Raw genomic sequence first — 22,651 nt, forward strand, 5'->3', positions numbered from 1 at the left:
AAAATATTGAATGAAACAAACACTTTAGCCTTTCATCAAGGCGTTGTTGTATTTTTGTTGTTGAAAGACTGTTTCCAAAACCTCGTTATATACCTGCGGAAGACCTGGGATGCTTTGTTGATTTTGGGTAATAAAAGCAAACAGGTTGGTTGATGGAGGAAGTCCAAGGAAATAGGAGAGCAGGAACAAAAGATGGTCACACACAGAATGGAAATTGTATCAAACATTGTTAATGTTGTTGGTGTTGTTGTTGGGTTGGGGTTTCTAGCCATTTGTGTAGTATTCCTAATTTTCATGTATGCATACAGGGACTCCCTCAACACACCCCCACACACATGGAAAGCAGGCCACAACACTTTATTACTGTTTGGTCTGTGAGTCACAGGCTGCTGGATGTCCCCGACTAAAATACAATAATTTAAATAAATATAAAGTCAACATTGATAACAACAGTGAGGGCGACACATGACAACAGAAAGTGTAACAAGATGACAGAAGTACAGTTTATTGTTGAATTGACATGGACAAATGTTTTGTCAGGTGGGTAATCGCCAAAGACAATCAGATTGTCAAAAATGAGTACAATCCAAGTTTACTGTAAAGTAAAAAAGGGTCCGTAAGGGGAGAAAATGAAAAATAAATGTACACTTTTTATTGATCCCCGTGGGGAAATTCTTCTCTACATTTGACCCATCCTTAGTTATTAAGGAGCAGTGGGATGCAGTGAAGTGCCTGGGGAGCAACTGGGGGTTAAGTGTCTTGCTCAAGGACACTTCAACATGAAACTATGGGGAGAGTGGCGATCGAACCGGGTACCTTGTGGTTACGGGACGACCACTCATCCCTATGAGCTACAGCTGACACTTGTATTTAGAGTTTTTTTCTGAAAATAATTATTGTTTTTTTCATGTATTTATTCGCTTCCCAATTTGTACTCTGATAACCTTTAGTTCATAACCATTTGCTTTGTTGCTCGCTGGCTGCCTTAAATAACATGCCTTGCTGGTCCAAGCCACTACATGCTTTGCATCTGCTGTCTCACAAACACTGATGTTTGACGGAGTGGTGTGAATGGTTTGCGTATGTATGTTTGTATTGCTATCTTTGCCAGAGCCAATTTAAGTTTTTTATCCATTTTAAAGAGGACATTTCTGCACTGTGACATTTTGGCCGGTCCTCACTAAGGACTAAAGGTTAACACTTGCTTCTATGGGTTAAGGTTAGAATTGGGTTTAGGTAACGGTAAAAGGCTAGGCAATGTATCATATCAATAAGGGTCATACAAGTATAGAGAGGCCATCTGAGAACGTGTGTGTGCGTGTGTGTGTGTAAGTGTTTGAGAAAGAGAGAGACATGGGTAACCTGCATCTGTGCTGAAAGAAAAACGAGGAAATGAGAAGACGTTAAGAAGTGAAGAACATGCTTTATGTTTGCAAGTGCCCATACATACATTACTGTGGGTTCAATTTCATCCCACACAAAATAAACATTTTTTTATGTGTGGGATATGACTACGGGTGATTCTTCAACTATCGTATATTGGGCTCTGTGTAGAAACACTTGATAGTGGCTGTGATAAAGTATTTTATGTAATATATAATTTATAAATAAACCTAAGAAGAAATTGTCACACAAAAAACACACACAAATATCTGATGAAATTTCACACAGATGTGCCCAAAAATATAAATGTATGTTTTTTCAGGATTTTAAAGAAATTTTTGCATCGTTTAAATAAAATAATAGCTTTTAACTTTTCAAATTGTATACATTGATTGCAACCATATCGGCACAATTTCCAAAAGTATTAAATAGCATTATTGTTATTTTTATGAATGTTACTTAAAATATTTATATGTGTTGTGATGGAGATTACTTTGTGTTGTGGAAAATACACATATTTAAAAAGGAACTGTGACAAACAGCCGTGTTGAACAATTTACTCTTTAGTTTTCCAGACACAAAGTAACATTAATTTTGAAATAGAACTTGGTTATCTACACTTAAACCATTAACGTTTAAAAGGTAACACATATAAACTGACTTTTATGAAGTTTGAAATAGGTAGTTGAATCAAATTGAAATGCAAAACTTTTTTTAGTTAAGTGAAGCTAACAAAAACTCCTGTCCTCGAAGGTTTTTGATAAGTGAATTTAAAATGAATAGTAAAATAAAGTAAAATTTAAATTTGCTTTTTTAAAATACTGTATTAAACTAAACTTAATCAAACTTTTAAATGTAACAATCCTTTTTTACAGTTTAAGTTCAAAATGTTACAAAAATAGGTTGATTAACAAAAAAAGAAAACATACTTGGTGATACTATACCTGCATTTTAGTATTGATAGGGACAGGCGTTCACACATTTATCACATTAAAAAGTTCATTAGATGTATTTGAAATCAATTTAAGTTCAATATTACATTTTAAAGGTTGAATGTCCAACATCTGCCACAGGCACAAAGGAAATATAAGACAAACCACACCTAATAGGCAACCTCTTATAAATCATTAACGTTTACATTTAACTTTGTATGCTTTTATTTGTGTCAAGTAAATGCAAATGTAAAATAAGAATATGCAAAGGTGATTTGATTGTGCAAGACAAAGCAGAAACTGAGTTTGGAAACCTTGTGAATAGTCTGGGGGAGAGGTTTCGATTAATTGTAGTGGGTGGAAGTTATATCAAATTGCAGTCTTTAAATATCTACCACAAAAAGCTAGGTGTTACCAAATCCAGTCAAACAAGTTCACTGGTATTTCAAAATCTATTTGAGGTTGTGCGTGTCCCAGCATGGCGAGCTGTTACTTGTTCAGTCTCTTTCTATATCTCAATCCAGAGTCAGTGATGAGTCAGTGAGTATGTTTAAAGATAAACATGCAGCTCACACTACAGCAAAGGAATCCGGTATCCGTCTGGGTGTGATGGTCAAGAACTGTGTCAATGCTCATGAAGAAGACAAAAAGGTGAACATATGTCAAGTTGTAACAATTTTTATTTCCCGCATTGAAATTGGTCAAGCACAAGAAAAGCTTTTTACAACAATAGGAGAGACTGAAAAAGAGCATAATAAGACAATGGATGGCATTTGTTTTCACCTTCATGTCACAGAAGGGAGAATAAAACAAAACAGAATCATCGTGATAAAAGCTACAGAAACCTGACAATGTTCAAATCCTCTTGAAACAATACAGAACAAAGACACTACATCTCTGCCTCCTTCCCCTTTATTCCCTCTGAGTTACTCCTGAAGCTGAGGGCAGTGTGGTCATAGATGAACAATATGGAGTACTGCACACAATATAAACTCTTCATTTATTACTCTTCTTTATTTGGCACAAAATGTTGGCACTTCAAATGATGTATTTGTCACTTTTTTGCTTCTGTGATTTTTTAGCCAAGTTCTTACATTCTCTGGTTGAATTCATTTAAGCCAAGTTCAAGCCATTTTGAGACTCTTCTCATTCTCTTTTCCCTTCCTGATCACAATACCTGAATGTGTGTATCAGATCGGTACTCTATATCGGCCGATACACAAATGCACAGTGCGTATGAAAATAAAAATAAATAGATTCATTTAAATATTTGCTTTGATTAAAAACCTGGTTTTGATTGGTACAATAAGTTGCTTTGAGCTAGTGTCGAGAAGAGAGGTCATTATTCCCTCTCAAATATCTATTTTGTCCGTGTTACATTACTTTGCTAGCATTATCAGAGAAAAATTAGGGTGCACGATACATTTTTAACCATGTGTGTAGTACGACTCTGTACATGTACGACTGATCAGGCAGGAGGTAATGATTGGGTAAATGGGTGATGAATGATATCACGGGTGCATAGACTGGTGTCACGGCTGATACTCATTTTAGGCTGCATTGGAGGCATTTCCAATATTGCATCGGTATTAGAACAACTCTATTTTCTACAAATTTATATATCCAATTGTAGTCATTTTGCAAAGGTTATTCATTGGTTAGTTTTTATTTTCAGTTTGAAATATATCCAGGTTTTAAAATGTTGCAGGTATCCATACATGTATATTGCTGAACTCCCTGTGCAGTAGTATACATCCTTCAAGAGGAGAGCGTTATCCTTTCTGAGGAATATTGGTTTCTGGTCAGCTGACAGAATTAGTGTTGACTCAACTTTGTTATATTTATTTTTTCTTTCCTTTTTGTCGAGCAAGTTTTTAGTTTTTTATAAGAAATCTTAGAAAAATGAGAGAGGAGTTTGCACCCAACTGTCTGTGATCTCTCTGACGTGGTATTTGACAGAAGTTAATCTCCAAACCGGTTTCCTTGATATCTTTGACATCTAAGTCTTGAATAATGTCTGGAAAACCAGAAAAATATCAGCTTTTAGCTGTCGATACAAATCTAGTGATGACACATGCAAACCAGCCAGCGGGAGGGATGACACATACACAGTGCTGACGGTTGCCTCAACCCTATATCTCATCGACTGGACCTCCAGTGCCTGAAGAACCCGACATTTACATGAAAACTAGTGAGAGAGGCTCGACAAATTACACATTTCTCAATTACTAATACTCTCAATAACGTCCCTGAAAATAACCTTCCAGGCAGTTACTGTGACTGCTCGTGTGCTCTCAGTCACTTTGCTCATTGAAATCAGAGTTTAATACGGTTTAAAACTGGGCTGGCCGAACCTCGACCAGCTACCCGTTTTTAAATGGCCTGCTTTTAATAAAATAAATAAAAACTAGAATATGGCTTCAGCGTATTTCTAAAACATTTCACTGAATGTACGTTGTACACCCTAGTTTAAAGACTAAATGTCAACTAAATTTAGAGAAATGATCTCCGTAACTAATATTTGACCAATTCTGTATGTTCAGTTTGTTGCGTCTTAATATTTACATCATTATGTTTTAAGTGGCCTCTTAGGCCATGCACTGTATTAGAGTTCAAAAGTATTTAATTAATTGTTAGATTTGGCTGTATATGTCCCACATTCAAAAAGGTTTGGTTATCCCTGGTTTAGAGATTAGAATAACAGCGTCCTTCATTGTTGGATGGACACATTTTATCTGGGAAAAACAATCTTGGTAAAAGTCTTTTTGGCATATTTACAAACGTTTCATCTCTACAACACGAGAAACATAAATATTAAATATCAGTATAAACAGCCTTTTCCCAATGTAAACAACTTGTGACAACAACATATTCCTGGAGTGAGGCTGACCGTTCAGCATGTGTGAGGTGATGGTGTTTTCCTAGTGAGCACTATGAGATGCAGCACATTAAGGACGAACACAATACAAAGCAGTAGTAAAATTAGTTCCATAAACTGACTAAATTATTATTGGTTTTACATTGGTGTATGAAAGAGCAGACAAGGTAATTGATATAGTTGTATTTGCAGCTTTAAAAAATATTACATATTCCATTACTTACATTTATAGCTGCTTCAGCGTTCACACAGCGTTCATACTGGCTTTTTTTTTTAGAAAATACTTTATCTAGCTGTAAGTTTGAGGCGATATCTTTTCGCACATTCCTCTGAGGTCGTCACGCGTGTCCTTTCTGTACGCAACTGCAAGAGGTCAGAGGTCAATGGAAACTGATGTCATACCCCTTTTAAATTTGTGTAAAAATAAAATAAAAATCACAATCATGTTTTCACCTTTGTGTTTCCTCCACTGGGAATTGTCTGACTGTAAAGACAGAGGGCAGTTTAAGACGTTTGAAGAGGCGGCATGTCTGCGTGTGTTTGGAGAACAGGTGGCAACATTAGGATTTCCTCTCTGCGCTGACTCCAATTGGGATTCAGTCTCTCCACCGCCTGCTCTAGGTCTGCAGGAAGAATAGGGAACACACACACACACACACAGGATTTTACCGAGAGAAAACATTGCACACCCCATTTTCTAATTTTGCAAAAAGGTATTTTTTCACTCAATAGTCAAAGCAGCTGAAAGGTTGCGACACCTCGTTTTTCTGCACTCTTTCTTTTACAGGTTCGGTCGCCCACAATCGTTCAGCCTAGTGTCCTGAATCATTTGGGGATAGATTTACTGTACTGTGTAGATATAAAACTTGCTTTACTCAACAATCACTTTTAGAATTTGTTATATATAATGGGTAACACACACCAGCAGCATAAAGGCACCTACAGCTGCATTATTTTCTTTGTAAAACACATACACACAACTACAAAATATGTTAAGTTACAACCAGTTCAGTTAAAAAAATGATCTCAACAATACATAAAAGCTTTTATGCTCTTCACTATAAAATAAAACATAAGAAAAGGGCCAAATTGTATTTTCATTCATATCAATAGTGCCATAAAATATATTGCGTACTATAAAGGAGCAGTAGTCTGACCTTTGCACTCTGCCGCTGTATCTTGTGCGCAGAGCAGGACGCCGGGTCTTTCTCGCCCGACCCTTCTCGCTCCGACTCGCGTTCCCGCTTTCCTGTGATACTGCTTCTGCTGTGCAAGCGGAGTCCTGAACGTCCGACGATGCAGGAAGAAAAACTTTCTCATTATCAAAAACACTCTGAGGTGGATGTGTGAGTAAAATATATGAGGTCTAGTTCGGTGAATCTTCTGTGATCTCCCTCCACTGGGAAGAACCTGGTGTTGGTGATGGAGGGGGAATAGAGTCGCCCTTGTGTGGGAGCATTCATACACACTAGATGAGGTAGGCTACGTATCCTCTCTATCAAATACAGGCCCTGAGCATCTGATAGCACAAGAGAGATAGTGGCACCAGAAACCTTCGGTTTCCTACCTGGGAGTTGAGGCACAGCAAACTTGTGGTAGACTTGGCTGCTGGTGATGGTTTTGGTGGCTTCTGGCACTGAGTGGTATCCTGCAACCGTCACGTCAAAAACTCTGAACTTGGTGGTTTTAGGCTCGCTGAAAAGTTAGATATCATATACAACTTCCTATGGTCTATGGTTTATTTGAAAGCAGATAAATGTGACAGTGTTTTTAATGCTTTTGCATGACAGTAAATAAAAATGTCTCCACGAAAGCCAACTAACTTGCTTGCTGTTTGCAAATAAATGTATCAGTTAATGTTATGAAGCAACAAATGCTTTTGTTGGTTTAAATATAATTTAGATTCAGTTATGTTTTTTTTTCCGAATAAAATATATTTTTTCATTTTTCAGTAGCATATTTTATACTTTTAATCTTTTTTTCAGGTTCAGATCTTTTTTTCACTTTCAGATCGTTTTTTTTCAGGTTCAGACTTTTGGCCGGGATGTGGCGTGGGGGCGTGGTTTCAACTACAGGGGTGCGGTATCATGAGTGACAGCTTAACAAAGAAGGCTGACGACATGCCTGAGAAGATAAATCTCGACGTAAATCTGTCTTGTACATTCTAAAATGTATTTAAAAATGGTGGCGATATGCATAAAAGCCAGACTGAATGTAAAAAGCCAGTGTCAGGGGATGCCCTACCATACTGTTGCGAGTGCAGTTGCAGTCGTCTGCTGCCAGGCTCCATGGGTTCGTCATTGTGAAAATTGAGTAGGATACTCCCGCTGACGTTACCCGTTGCAACGGAGCTTCCCGACACTTCAGGCACTTGAAACGAATAATACAGATGAAACTGTTGTTTGCCATGAGAGGATTTACCACACCATTTGAAGGCACCAACCAAAATGGGTGCCTCCATTTATAAAGAGCTATACAAATAAAATGTATTATTATTATAATAATGACAAAAAAATATGTGACACACCTTTATTCTTTTTTAATTGACTTACAATGTGAGTTGTTGTTGGTCCCCGACTGCTGCTCTCCAGGAGTGTAGGCCATCATTCCTCCATTTCCATTCCCATTGGTGGACGGCACTGACGCCAGCATGCCTGAGAGACACAATCCCATATTTACTTTTCTATCTCGAGGGGAGAGGACATCATTCCAGGGGGGTACTAGTCTGATTGTTTGCATTTCAGAATCAGAATTGTAAACGGTTTATTGCCAAGTATGTTACCACATACAAGGAATTTGGCTTGGTGAATGGTGCATGACAAGAAACACAATAGTATAGTAATAGCAATAGTATAAGACATACAGTAGTTATAAATAAAAACAAATTTACAATTTTTACCTATTCAAAATAATATAACGTGATGCAGAAAATGACTCTTCTCAGCACAATAGCCTATATATTTTTTTCTTCTACAGGTCATTCTTTATGTACTAGTAGTACTAAAATTGGTTATCATACTGTTTTTGACGGCAGGGTATTGCAATAACTTTCTGGCAACTGGCACTGCCCTGCAGTTTAGTTAATTAATTGATCTCTTACCCAGTCCCCTGTATCGGCTCAGTTGCTGGTAGATCTGCTTCATCCTCTCGATGTTAAGTCGGCTCGCCTCTGCGTGGTGCACCATGGGCTTCGGGTAATGGACGCCTATGATGCACTTGGCGGCTACCTGCACGGACTCTGGAGCGTTCCATGGGTCATAGATGAATTTAGCAGGGAAACCTCGGAGGACAGGTAAGTATCGTCTGGAAGAAGAGGGAGACATTCGATTTGCAGGCTTGTATCAACCTGATGTGCAAGGTCACAGAGTAAATCAGGGATGCAATTATTTCGAAATGTTAGGCAATAAGTGTCCAAGCTATCTTAAATAGCTACAACTGTGGGGTTTTTTCAATTTCAAAAGTTATCAAGTATAATTGTGAAATATTCTGTGATATCCTGTCACATATGTTAATTTCTAAAACTTATTTGACACACTGAACCTGCATTAATATTGTATTGTCCATAGAAACACATAGTATTGTGTTTCCTTGTCAGCACGTAGTCCAGAAAGAAAGCGGGAGGAAGGCTGCCATCTAGATGGGAGGTCAGCTGTTAGCACCAAGGGCCAATGCCAGGAAAAGTACCCACCTAATGAAGTCTCCGTTGGGGTCGGTGCGTCGCCCGAAGCCCACGGGGCAGTAGCAGTGGAAGAACTGCTGGAAAAATGAACTGCAGGACAGCCACATCCAACTTCCTGCATTCACGCTCCAGTCTGCATCTAGAAGCAACTCCTCAAAGACCTGTCACACAAAAACAACCGTTTCACCAGATGTTTGTTTTACACTTGATGCAGAGGTTTCTTTAAGTGTCATCGTGATTGTCAAATCAAACATTGATTTTAGAGAAAAAGATATAAAAAATAAGAAAAAAAGAAATACAAATTATTGTAGATTAATAAAACAATTAGGGACATGGAGGAACAATCGCAAATTAACCAATAAACAAAGTAATTGTTGAGACAGGGGAAACGGGGCGGAGCTTTAAAGACCGGAAGTAACAGCGGGGCGCTTGTAAAAAAGTCAGATCAGATAGAGCGTCAGGTCGGAATGAAAGAGAGACGTCTACAAGCCCGGAGAGGCAGCCGGTAAGAGCGGCTCTACTCACACTGAAAGACCACGTCACTGGTTAGCGCGAGCGCTAGACGCGTCACGGGGCTCCGCAGACTGCTCACGTGTGACGACAGGGTGTTAATTGTTTGTCACGTCGTTGGTGTGGAGGTTTCTGGCTTGTTTATGGTGGATTGTGCGGTGTCTTTTATGTTTGCTGATCGCATGTTGGTGGAGGCACAGCTGGGATGGCTGTATGTGGTGAAATGTATAGTGTGGGTGCACTGGTGCGTTATCTCAGTTTGAGATGGGTGCTTTTGCTTTGTGCAGTTGCATTGAAATGTGTTTTTTCTGTTTAAGGTTTTTCACCTTTCAACTAATGGAGCTTTGCTTCATTTGTCTGGAGAACTAAAATAACTTTGAGACTGAACCTACCAAAATAAAAAGAGGAAAAAAGTACAAGTTGTTGTGTCATGAGTGAAATCCAGTTTTAAATCTGTGGTAGACGACTCAATCCCTATCAAGTGGGGAAACTGCAAAGGTCCAAAAAGCGGAAACTTGACAGTGATAGAGAACTATCTTGATGCAACAATGTGAAATGATGCGTCCTGGAGTTCAGTAATGTCTTTAAACCAACAATGGCCCTAATACGCAGTAATATAAATGGTCTGTCAGTGTTTGTTTAGAAATAGGCCGATACGGGGTTACATCATTCCAGGGGGGTACTAGTCTGTGATTGTTTGCATTTCAGAATCGTAAACGTAAACGGTTTATTGCCAAGTATGTTTCCACATACAAGGAATTTGGCTTGGTGAATGGTGCATGACAAGAAACACAATAGTATAGTAATAGCAATAGTATAAGACATACAGTAGTTATAAATAAAAAATAAAGGCATTATTTATGTCTAGTCTCATATCCCCTGTTGTTCCCCTCCCGTTCTGAACATTCCTGTATTCTCACCTTCATTCCTTCCTCCCAACTGATCCACAAATCTCCCCTGGTGAGAAAGCAAGCCACTGCATGCCTGGCCAGGTGATGGATCCAGCCCTCCTGCCTCAGCTGAGTCATGATGGTGTCTATCCAGGGAAAACCTGTCTTAGCTTCTGCCCACTTAGCAAGTGCTTCCGAATTTTTATCCCAAGGGATGCGGACGCAGATGGGGTTCCCCTCCATCTTGTCAAAGCGTGGGTTGTTGGTTGCTGTGGTGTAGAAGAACTCCCGCCACAGCAACTGGCCATACAGGGAGAGTGGAGGGGAGCTGTTCTTTTTCACCTGGGTTAAAATAAACGCAGCAAGAATAGCAAGTGTTGTAAATTAAGTCTCTGTGACGTTGTGATCCACACGGTGACGCACACATATAATAACACCTGGAAGACTTCACACTTCCATAGCAGCCAATTAAAAACAACTTCACTCAAAGTGAGCTGCAGTGGATGAGTTGTAAACTGACCTTGCGGTAAAGTTCAGTGAGCTTGAAGTAGAACAGGCGACAAGAGAGGCACCCGAAGCGCAGGTAAGGGCTGAGGCCTGTTGGGCTGGTCAGCAGTGAGTTGGCATTCATTCTGGGACGCTCAAAATTAGCCACCCACGCCTGGAAAAAGACAGAGACAAAGAGATGCAGGGAGGAAGGAGTAAGATGGAAGATCCAGGACACAATTATATTAAATTATCATTTAAAAGAATATGATACAGAAAAAGAAAAGCATGTCAATTGGGGGAGTTGCGATATACCAGTATTTATTATAGCAGTGATATTAAATGAAATATTGCTAATAATAATATACATACGATTATATTGTATCAATTCTATTTAAAACCATCATAAATATGTTCTCTGATTAACTTCAAGCATGCAGATGCAGTACTGACTTTTCTTTCCAGATGGCGCTCTATCCTGGTCAGAGCCTCGGTCTCTCCTCCCGGCCAAACCGCTGTAGGCAGGCCCTCAGTGTCGAAGCCTAAAAACAATCATCTGAATCAGCTTCCTGGTTGACAACAGTGTTGCACTCGTATATTGGATGAATCAACCAGCCTTCAGTTATGTCAAGTACACGACAATAACAACAATATGTAGTTTCATCCAGGTTATCAACAGGCCTCCAACCAGAGAATAGCTCCTACAAAACATGACCAGCAACGTCTAATTGGTTGCTGTTTCGGTAATGGAGAAACTAGTTCACTTTTCTCCTCATTTATCTTATCAATAAAATATATGTAGTTGGGTAGCTGTTGAATATTAGCATTCAGCAACATTTACTGCTACGTAATATTCACTGACACGTTATAATTAATTAAAAGGAAAACTAAGCCAAGAGCCTCCACAGTAAATCATCTGTTAAGTGTTTGATGGGTATTTAATTATCTTGCAAAATTTTTCTTGTGTTTTCAAAAAAATGAGTTGGGAAGCCGAGAGCAAAGCAGAACTTTACATTTTACATGATCAAACAAAGATAAATGCTTTCCTCTTGTCCATCCATATTAGGGTATTTCCATGTTTTATGAGGTAGAAGCAGCGGCGATCTGTGTTAGACCAATCAGAGACAATCATCCCTGCAAACTCCATCCGAAAGTTCCTGTTCTTTCAAAAAGTACTGAACAACCAGGACCTTTTAGGGCAGTGAAGTGTCCCTTGAAATTAATTTAAACCCTGGTCCCTGGAGCTGAAACGCAGTGATTTGAACAAAATTGTCCCTGGGGAAAGTTGCCTGGAGTCGAAAACATTTTATAAAGATTTTTTATTTACAAATCTACTTAACTCTTTGCAATGGCTCACACCAGGCAACCCACAGAGTTAATCGGAACACTGAGTGCAGGTGTGAGCACATGCCTGCAATACTGTAAGCGTTTGAATAGGACGTGGCCTTTGGTGAGTGGAAACCAGACATCTCGACTGATGGTATTAGAGCTCTAAATCCTTACATCTTATTTAGGGTGTAGGCGGCAGATGGCTTCAGTGCAATTAATAGTATGAAGGGACCTGTAACCCTGTTTTGGATGGAAACCTGACATCTCAAAAGAAACTTGATTTTTGATTGTTAATACAATAGTGAGGATCAGATGTTCCTTCAAATAGAAAAACTGGATTGACAGTTTAGGGAGGGTTAATGAGCATGTTAATCATGGAAGGGATTGTCATTTTGTATACGTCTTAATCAATCAAAGGTCTTTATAATATTTTGTCAGTTTTTAGGTGTCACATAATGCATTTATTCTAGTTCAAATAACATCTAGTATTTCAAGTCTTTTATTTTGCCAAAGCTCTTCTGCGATTTAACGAAGAAGCATATTAGGAGTTTGGCCGGAATATAAAACAATAATTCTGGAGATGATGTAGCTTTTCTCCCTTGCAGGTACTCCTGTCTGTTTATAATACACTGACTATGGACCTCAAACAATCCCACTTCAGAAATCTGAACTAACCCTTTAATGATCCAAGGCTAGCAAGCTTGTTCTAATCTGTTAATAAATAGTATTTTACAGTTAGTCAGGCCTCATTATTAGGCAATCCAGTTTAACTGAACCTCTTTCAATGGGTCCGTGGCTCGTCTCCGTAAAAACAGTTATCATTGCCGCCATTCACCACGGTCGAAATAACCGCTAGTTCTACTGTATACTTGTTGTGTTCCCGTAAGTCTGGGTTTGAAAAAAAACAACGTAAGTTTTTTTTTTTTTTTCACCCATAGGCTCACACAGCTCGGGAAATTTCACCGACTCCGTCTCGATAACTTCCGCTTCCAGCGCTACTCGAGCAGCGGCAGCCCAACGGGCGGGGCATCTCAACTCGCCAGCCAATCAGCGTTGAGATGCTCCGCCCGCGACGCGTTTGGTGTGAACGCCTTTAGAACGGTGCTGCCACCGTGTGGTGAAATGAGGAATTACATCTTTACATTTGTATGATTTATTTATTCTGACAGAGCTAGCGAGCCATAACTAACACATTATAAGACCGAATCTGCGGGCCGTATGAAATCTGACCGCGGGCCAATGGACTTTGGGCATGCCTGCTGTAGAGGGAAGACACATATGTACTACTGGTCTATTGATTATATCCTGGAGTCATAAGGCAAACACGTCAAATTTGTCTTTGACTTTTGCTACATCATTATAAAGTGTGTATGACCAATGTTTTGGTCCTGAAAAGTTTCCCTTTAGACTTAAGATATGATCCTGGTAAAGATGAAGGTTGTTCTTAAGCCGAGGAGAAAATGGTGATTTAACGAAGAAGCATATTAGGAGTTTGGCCGGAATATAAAACAATAATTCTGGAGATGATGTAGCTTTTCTCCCTTGCAGGTACTCCTGTCTGTTTATAATACACTGACTATGGACCTCAAACAATCCCACTTCAGAAATCTGAACTATCCCTTTAATGATCCAAGGCTAGCAAGCTTGTTCTAATCTGTTAATAAATAGTATTTTACAGTTAGTCAGGCCTCATTATTAGGCAATCCAGTTTAACTGAACCTCTTTCAATGGGTTTTACTGCCACAGAGAAAATGAATTCCAGTCGAGTAAAAACAAGTCAGAAATGTGACTGCACAAACGTATATCTGTCAGTATATCTTCACCACTGCATTGTTGAGGGTTAGTGTGACGGTGGAATGTAGAGATGGGAGTAGAGATGGGAGGACAGATGACCGAAACCAAGACACTCTCCTCTTTGTTCTGTTATCAGTTCCTTATCCAATGACCTTCTCTGTTGTCATTTGGGGGGCTATGAAGGAGGGGGTGCATATGCTGTATAAATCCCAGTGTAACACAATGTATGGACGAAGAGATTTCCGCAGCTCACTGAGATACGTGGCTGTTGAACCCTTTTGCAGCTTGCAAGCTTATTAAAACACCACATTAGCCATATTTCTAATGTTTGTTTCTGCAGGGGTTGGTTTGAGGGGTTCTCCTCTTGCTGCCTACACCATATCTATACTTGTGCAGGGGTGTGCGTTTGTTTTCTCACCCAGCTCCTCCAGGGACGGGACCCCGTACTTGTCTCCGTGGTCCTCAGAGATGGGGGTGACGCAGCAACCCATCAGGGTGTCTGACAGTGTCTCCACAGGCATCTCAGGAGGATCCAGGTGACTGATCAGAGTCTGGAAACGCTTGTAGGTGAGAGGAGGCTGTCCACCATTCAGCTCTATGATCCTGGGGACGAAAGGAGACAGGGAAGTGTCACATTTCTAAATCTGAAATAAAACTTAATGTTTAAAAAAGTTAAACAAAAAAAACTTTAAGAAACAACGCTGACACTGAAAAGAGAAAATTATGACATTAACATACTGTACATACAGAAAAGGTTTAAAAAATATAGACACACGCGCATTCATACAAGAATACACACACATACACATTAACTGTGTGTATTTTGCTTACTTGTCCAGATCATACAGGGTGTGTGATGTCTTCACGATGACCTCCACCTCTGCCTCCATGGCCAGCTTCTTGATGGCAGCGTCTCTCTCCTTCCCAAAAGGCTCAGAGTCATACTCAAAGGTCAGGCGAGAGATCTTCCACTCCTGAGACAGAGAGAGACAGCTGACAGTCGGACGTCTTCAAAGGCTGGTTTATCTGACAGACAGTCCAAAACCCAACAATATAACATTTGCTATGCTATAAAAATAGCAACAAGTTTCAAAACCTCACATTTGAGAAGCTGGAAGGGACTTTGTTCAAATGAGATTATCAGAGCTGGTGCCAATGTTCTGCAGATGCTGACCTTAAAGAGCCGTGGGAACACGTTGGCGGGTTGGCCCCTGATGACAAAAAGGCGAGAGTTGAGCTTCCGAAGGTTGGCGTCCAGATCCTCCAAACACTGGAGGAGAAACCTGTAGAGCAGGGGTGTCCAAACTTTTTGCAAAGAGGGCCAAATTTGATAAAGTGAAGATGCCCAGGGGCCAATAGTTCCTTCTGACATTTTTTAACCACAAAAGTTACATGAAAATACAGTTATAAAACAATTTTCAGTCACAATTACCTTTATTTTTAAAATGACAATGCAACCAAATATAAGCCACTCAGGCAGACATGAACAACTCTAGAAACACAATTCTGCCTTTCATGCAGTCAGATAACATTGAACAAACTGTATAGAATACCTTCAATTTCCATGAGTTAAATATCTTTGCCTCATGAACATTTTAAACAGGAGTTATAAGTAATGCAAAGTGGTCTGTTATCATTAAACTCTAAAACAAGTGTATTTGAAAATCTGAAACAAGTGTATTTGAAAATCTGAAAGCATCCACGGTTTCATTTAAAAATTAGGTTTTAACACGCCTGAGAACAAGAAGCACATGACCATTCATGTACACTGGATATGCGGGCGCTGATGTAAATGGGAAAAAGATTGTTGTATTTTCTGTAACTAAGTATATTTAAGTATATGTAGTTTATAGTAGATCTATAATAAAAGGTTGTGCTTGATACTTATGCTATAAGCAAACAAAAAACAAAACAAAAAAAAACATTAATTTTTAAAACCCATCAACGTGTCACTGTTAAGACCAAATTAAGTAGCAAACATGGGTGTGTTTTCAAATATGTGTTTATCTATATTATTTGTGTATCGACTATTATTTATTATTATTATTTCCACAGTTGGTGTTTAAGGACGTTGGTGCCGTCTCTTCTTAGTCATGGTAGAAAAAAAGGTTATTGTCAAACTTATTTTGTCATAGTTTATGTGAATGAAACTAATGCCATTTACAGCACAATAGATTGTTTAATAGTTTTTTTAATAGTTTAGTTTAATGACTTAACAAAAACAAAAAAGCTAATTGGCTTCCTGTCTCAGTTAACAGTGTCTCCTTGTATATTCCCAACTCAACTGCATCAAACAACAGTTAAGACAAATAACATCACAAAATATTGTACCTACATTCATTAGGTGGACACACAGACACACTTGTGTAAATAAGCAACTACTTGCTAAGTTTTCCAAATTAACCTAAAAAGATGATGATATGTCAATGTTGTGTAAACAACTAGTTTCCTCTGGCCAAAAAACAGTTATCACAAGTTTGGGTATAGTTATAAATGCAGAAATAACTTAATGTGGTAAAAATAATTACACATTTTGTTTTTCCACCACTGTCACAACACTACTGCTTAAAAATAAAAATAAAATTGGAAAAACCCAACGGGTAAAGGCTGATTGTACAATTTAAGACAGTTAGGATTAATAAGGACTTCTATCACTATAACACCTCTGCTTCCACAACCTGTACATTTGTCCCGCTAACAGGCTTCACTTTATTACCAGAGGTCAAACTATTGAGTACCACCTATCTAGGGTGTGCAGTCCCAAGCATTAGCAGAATCTGCCAGGATCACTGACGAAGCAAAACAGGCGACAGGAATAGCAGACGGACGATGTTCTGCTCGGTTTTGTTTCCTCCCATCTGACCCCGTTAGCCTGGTCATTAAACCAGAGGGAGGATCCTTTACAGGCAACGCTCCATTTGCTCTCAATCTGCACGTTGTATGCATGTGTGTGTTTGTGCCCATGAGAATGAGCCCAAACGTGAATGACTGTGTGTGCTTATGTGTGAGCATTAATTCTTGCTTCCACATTTGTGAGACTCGGACTGGTCACCTGCGTTTTTCTGTGTCCTTTGTTGGGTTGGCTGTGCACTTCCTCTTGGAGTGGCTACCTGCCTGTGTGTGCTGGCTTCCTGGTCACATCAGTTCTTATAACTGCTCTGGCCTACATCCGGTAGCTAACTGAACCGTTGCGTGTGAATGAAGAGCAGTAAACCCCAAGAAAAAGCTAATGCATATTAACAAGTGTACATCTTCTTAGGTGGTCCTTTGCTTTTTATTGGAAATGTGCTTTTGCAAAGATAATTGTCTGGGGGGTGTTTTGTAAGACAAGGGTTTGATTTTCTTTTAGGTTGAACAGTTGGAAGTATTCAATGAAATCTAATTTGTGATTGCCATCCATACTTATTTTTCAAAAGGATAGTTGGTAACCTTGGTCACTGGAAGAGAAAAAGCTGATGAGGTGTGTGAACCTCAGATCTTGCATCTTTGAGAAGATAATGAATTACGACTTTTATTCTTCAAGCCAATGTATGTCACTAACAGGACACGCAAGAAAGCCTCTCTTTAAGTAGGTCACAATTGCATAACCACTCACAAGACACACTGACCTACATCTCTTGTTCAGACTATTCTCACATTTTCCCCTGGATGGAAAGACTTTTTGGCTTTTGCCTTCTCCCTTTACCCAACACTTCTATGTTATACATCACTCTGGTCACAGATTACTTGTTAGTCTGTTCACATTGGCTCTGGCTCTTTGTTATTAAAGCTATGTTCAATACCAGATTATAATGTGATTAAATAAAGAATATTTGCAATAATATGTGCAAAATGCATTTTAACTAGAATTTCTGTGATTAAAACCTTTTGTTTTGAAAAGGCCTTCTGTACTGATGTTGTGTGAACTTTAGTGTGCGTCTGACACAAATGCAAGATGACAAAACAGTTTAGGTCTGGAGACATCAGTACAAGGGTTATCAATAAAGATTTACTTTTTAGTCACATCAGCATAACATACATTTTGGAGAGCTTTTTCAGCATTGGGCAATCCAACATGGCTCTGAACTTTCTTTCTAAATAATCTCTTCAGATAAAATGCTTGAAAACAAAGGCGATAAACAAGACTCATTGGATTTTTATTATGTCAAAGCATTTCAGTTAATGTGATGAATAGCATGTCGTTTATGACAAACCTACAACAATATTGCTATTCAATTTTATTAACATAACAACTTGAGATGTCTGGCAGTGGCAGAGGTCGGGTCTCCCAAAAGAACTGAAATGGTACAGCATTTGAGCTCAGAGACATTTATATGGTGATGTGGCTTTTTTTCCAATAATTTCCTTAAAAAGAGTTCCTCAACCAAAGTGATGCAAATTCTAGCTTAGACAAAGTTCTTGGATAATTATTTTAGTTCATGTTGAGTTTGTAAGCAACTTACAATAAGTCCATTGTCACTTAATATGAATAAAAGCTATATATTTAATTTAAGATTAGAACTGCAACCCTTACAAAAATTATCAAAAGCATTATTTTCAGAATCATTTTCTTGAAAGAACCACTAAAACCCCCGAGACTGGAATAAGACTTAACCTAAGTTCATTGCTTAGTAACCGCTTGCATGTAGATGTTATTTATTTATTTTTCATTGTTTTTGCATGTTTAGCTTATCTGCTGTTTACTAAGCGTAACTTAATAGGGTCTCTGTTCTACCTACGACTAATCCAAAAAAATTAGATTCTTTCTGGATTTGTTCTAGAAAATTCTAAGGAAAATATGGACATAAAAAAAGAGCGTTACCAAAGTTTTCAATTTTGCATCCTAGTGATGCAGACAATCCACCAGTTATAGCAGAACATTCGAGAAGGCCGACTGACCTGCTATCAATTAGCTTCATAAAAGGTAAAGTATAAATATGAAGAAAGGCTGGTACAAATAAAAACAGTGCATTTACTTCACCAGTTGCCTGCAAATGTTTTGTTTGGAATCTGTGAGACAGACATGAGTGTCATTGATTTGTTTTTCCTGCCAGCGATCCGTTTTCATTTTTAGTATAATGATCAGCTGGATATCATTAGGTCAGTGACTTTAATTTATTATTGACTACTCCAGTGTGGCAAATACAACTAGCACCTCAGAGTTAAAACGGGCCAGCGAGCAATGAATGTTGGAGTGATATAGACTTGTGTCCCCCTGCAGATGCTTTACAAACAGACTCAGCTCTCATATGAACTCACATGCATTCCCTCAACCCTGGGCTTTATCTCACAACACACAGTTTATTTACACACACACACACATTATATATATATATATATATATATATATATATATATATATATATATATATATATATCAATCAAAATATAAATATAATGGGGATTACATGAGCAGAGACTAAAACAAAAAGGCAAGCCAACTGAGCAGGTGCATCCAGGTCAAAGCTGTAAACCCTTTTTTGTTGTTGTCTAAATCCACTTAAATTAAGGTAAAAAATACATAATAATTAAAAAATACAACCAAGACAAGACCAAAAAGCCTCCAGTCACCAGTCAAAATCATAAAGCCATAGATACAAGAAATAATGCTTCAAAAGCAGAGAACTGCTGACACCGTGTTGTGTGTTGAAGCGCTGCAGCTCTGTGGTTCTCTCGTGTTCTACGCCTCATTATGCGAGTCGCAGCATCCAGCTTTTCTTCTGTAACTGGGTGTCATCTTTATATTACTAATAACATAAAATATGAGAAATTCACATTCCTAATTTGACAGACTGTAAACATAATTTATTCTCCTCACCCTTATTGCTTGTGTTTTTTCTTGCAGTTATCAATACACATGGTGTGATGTCTTGTCAGCCTTACTATGGAAGCCAACTATTCTTTAAATCTATTAATAACAGATTTTATTTTCCCCCACTTAGGGACAGTGAAAACAAGCACATCATCACCTTCTAAGTTGATATGGTGGATTTATTTCTTCATCAAACAAGCTTCATCTTCAAGCAACATAATCATTCATTAGTGCTTGTGTCCACTTGATGAATGTTAGTCCAGAATTCTCTTTCTTCTAGCTCTGTTTTTTGTTCTCGACCAACTCCTGAGGAAACAAATCTGTCTCTTTAACTGCTCCAGTATATTCACCAGCTAGTCTCTAACTGTTTCTGTCTCCTGTTTGCTACTGAGCAGGTGGGGTACAGTGGCTTTTTACAGCTGTGCATTTACTTTGGTTATTGGAATAATTTAAAACGAACAAGTCATCCAGATGAAAAGAAAACAAAGTTAGATTTTGTGAAAATAATTCTAGCTCAAAATATAATTTGACCTCATTGGTACCATGATGATATGATAGATGATCACAATAGCACTACTTCAGGGGCAGACAGCGAGTGGTTGTAGTCTTTAAAAAACGATTACACAAACACACAGACATTCAAAGGCTTCATTAGAAAACTATATATATATATATATATATATATATATATATATATATATATATATATATATATATAGAAGCTTTGAATGTAAAAAAAGCCATTTGGTACAGCCATAAATATGTCCCCACTAAATAAAAAAAAAACACTAGAAAATTTGAATCATCTTACCTCCACCTGTTGACCCCAACGTTGGACGAGCCTGCAAACCAAGGGTCCAGGAAGTAAACACAGCGCACGGTGCCTGCCCCTCGGACCGCCTGCAGTATCGCTGGGTTGTCATGGAGACGGAGGCCCTTCCGGAACCAGTGGATGGAATTTGGGGCCATTTAATTCTGAAAGAAGACGAAGAAGAAGAAGAAGAAGAAGAAGAAGAAGAAGAAGAAGAAGAAGAAGAAGAAGAAGAAGAAGAATCATCATCATCATCAGAATCCGAGCTGGTCGTAGCAAACTGTGAAGAGATGCCTTAATGGTGAATGGTACTTATTTTCTGGAGGTTGAAATAGACCCAGCAGTCAAATAAAACTCACCTTTCAGTGAGTCAACACAAGCAAATCAAAGAACAAAGAGATGCGATTTCTTTATCCTTTTATTCATGTCGACAAATGTGTTGTTTTTTATTGTTATGTTGATTTGTGTAATATCAATATTTCCTATGAGCAATAATGTGAATGTAACCGATCAGCTTAGCCTACTTAAAGTATTTTGCTTTTTTCTGTTTACATATTTATAGGGCCGGTTATCATCTAAAAAATGTCAATGCCAGTGCCAATACCCAAACCCTTAAAGTGATAACCACCAGAAGCTCCATGCATAAAGACGCACCAGCAGCAGTTTGTTTATATGCAGCGTTGATCAGTATAAGCAACATTCAATAAAAATGACTATACTTATTTTTAATATACTTAAATTAATTTAAACTGGACCGCAGTCAAGTTGGGACAAAACCCGATTATCGGCAGATACTGAGGCATTAAAACATTACGGTCTTGATACTCTACCAGCCAACGTGACAACTGACTCTCAGGGATTTGGCTGCCGATTACAGAACATCTTATATTGCAATTCAGTGTTGAGAAAAGCCTACTCATGTCTTGTCTGTAATTTAGGAAGAAACGACTCCAAAACTAAACTAAAATCAACATAAACATCACTTTATGTAAGTAAAAATATATGGGACAGGAGTTGGATAAGACACCAGCTGAGTGTTTGATCAACTGATATGAGCCTTACAAGTATTGCATTGCAATAAGGTTAATGTGAAAGATGTTGCCAATCCACATCAATTAGATTTTAAACAATTTGCAAATATTTACATCTTAATAATATAATATAATTTGGGAATGATTCAAGATATATTGTACTAAAGGAAATGTACAACATAAGCCTTCTGTGGACACAATAAAGAAAGAAAAAAGCTCACGATTCAGATGTTTATATCAGTTACTCATCGATGCACTTGACTATGAAAACAAAAGCAGGAATACTTTAAAAAAGCAATTTGATGGATCCCACTAAGTGACTTGGACATTAGGTCACACCATCTATTCTGAATGGAGGAGGACATTACATTCACTTCATGAACTTCATCCAGGATAAATTCTGGAATAACGGTACAAATAAAAAGCGGTTGCAATTCGGGAGTTTATACAGGCTTTGGAAAATATACCTTAAGTTGAAGTCTTTGGCAAGGAAACAACATCTCTGTTGACCAAAACGGGGTCACCAAAACAATTATTATGTAAGCGGTGGCGCTGTATAAAAAGTATAGCTGGCTTCCATGAAAGCTAAACCCTCAAAGATGCTAAAGGTCTTACCTCGTGCTGGCTCCTAAAGGGTGATATTTATGTCAAGCCCAAGGAAAAAAACATTTCTTCTCCTTCCTTTTTGGTGTACGGGTAAACGATGTGTGCCGGTCTAGTTAAAGCCTGAGTCACTCAGTCAACCTGCTCTCTGCTGCCGCACAACTTTGTTTCATAAGCGTGAGGCTGACTGCGCATGCTCCATACACTGATCCCACTCTAATGCTGCCTTCAGGGATAACGGTTGAATAAATAAACGAGTGCCCAATTACAGACAGCGTCTACCAAACATGTAAAATATTTTTTAGATATATGACGTGTCCGTGTAAACCATTTCGTTTTTATTCAAGGAAATAACGCATTTTGTGTGCTTTTGAGCATACATATTTACATATTGACACTGATAACAGAATCAGAGGATTAAGAGAGGATCAAACAGAAGCTCAAATGGTTGGATTGTCCGCCTAGCTAAGTGTCTATGTGAACCGTAAAATATGATAGCAAAATACGATCTTCTTATTTACCGTAGTTCAAGAA

The 22,651-nt window shown here is 38.4% G+C and overlaps 1 protein-coding gene across 1 annotated transcript; it reads right to left on the minus strand.

The window, feature by feature from the left end:
- Positions 1 to 2,977: 2,977 nt before the first annotated feature.
- Positions 2,978 to 22,294, minus strand: LOC117733515 (cryptochrome-1-like). Its single transcript, XM_034537243.1, has 15 exons — positions 22,130 to 22,294; positions 20,484 to 20,647; positions 15,056 to 15,164; positions 14,713 to 14,855; positions 14,300 to 14,484; positions 11,212 to 11,300; positions 10,793 to 10,933; positions 10,303 to 10,614; positions 8,882 to 9,033; positions 8,294 to 8,496; positions 7,746 to 7,847; positions 7,438 to 7,563; positions 6,761 to 6,841; positions 6,351 to 6,475; positions 2,978 to 5,816 (listed from the first exon to the last, which is right to left on the minus strand). Exons 2-15 carry the CDS (start codon positions 20,639 to 20,641, stop codon positions 5,811 to 5,813), a joined length of 1,932 nt encoding a protein of 643 aa, XP_034393134.1. The 5' UTR covers positions 20,642 to 20,647; positions 22,130 to 22,294; the 3' UTR covers positions 2,978 to 5,810.
- Positions 22,295 to 22,651: the final 357 nt, after the last annotated feature.

Source organism: Cyclopterus lumpus, chromosome 7 (assembly GCF_009769545.1).
Source record: "Cyclopterus lumpus isolate fCycLum1 chromosome 7, fCycLum1.pri, whole genome shotgun sequence".
In the NCBI taxonomy this organism is placed as follows: domain Eukaryota; kingdom Metazoa; phylum Chordata; class Actinopteri; order Perciformes; family Cyclopteridae; genus Cyclopterus; species Cyclopterus lumpus.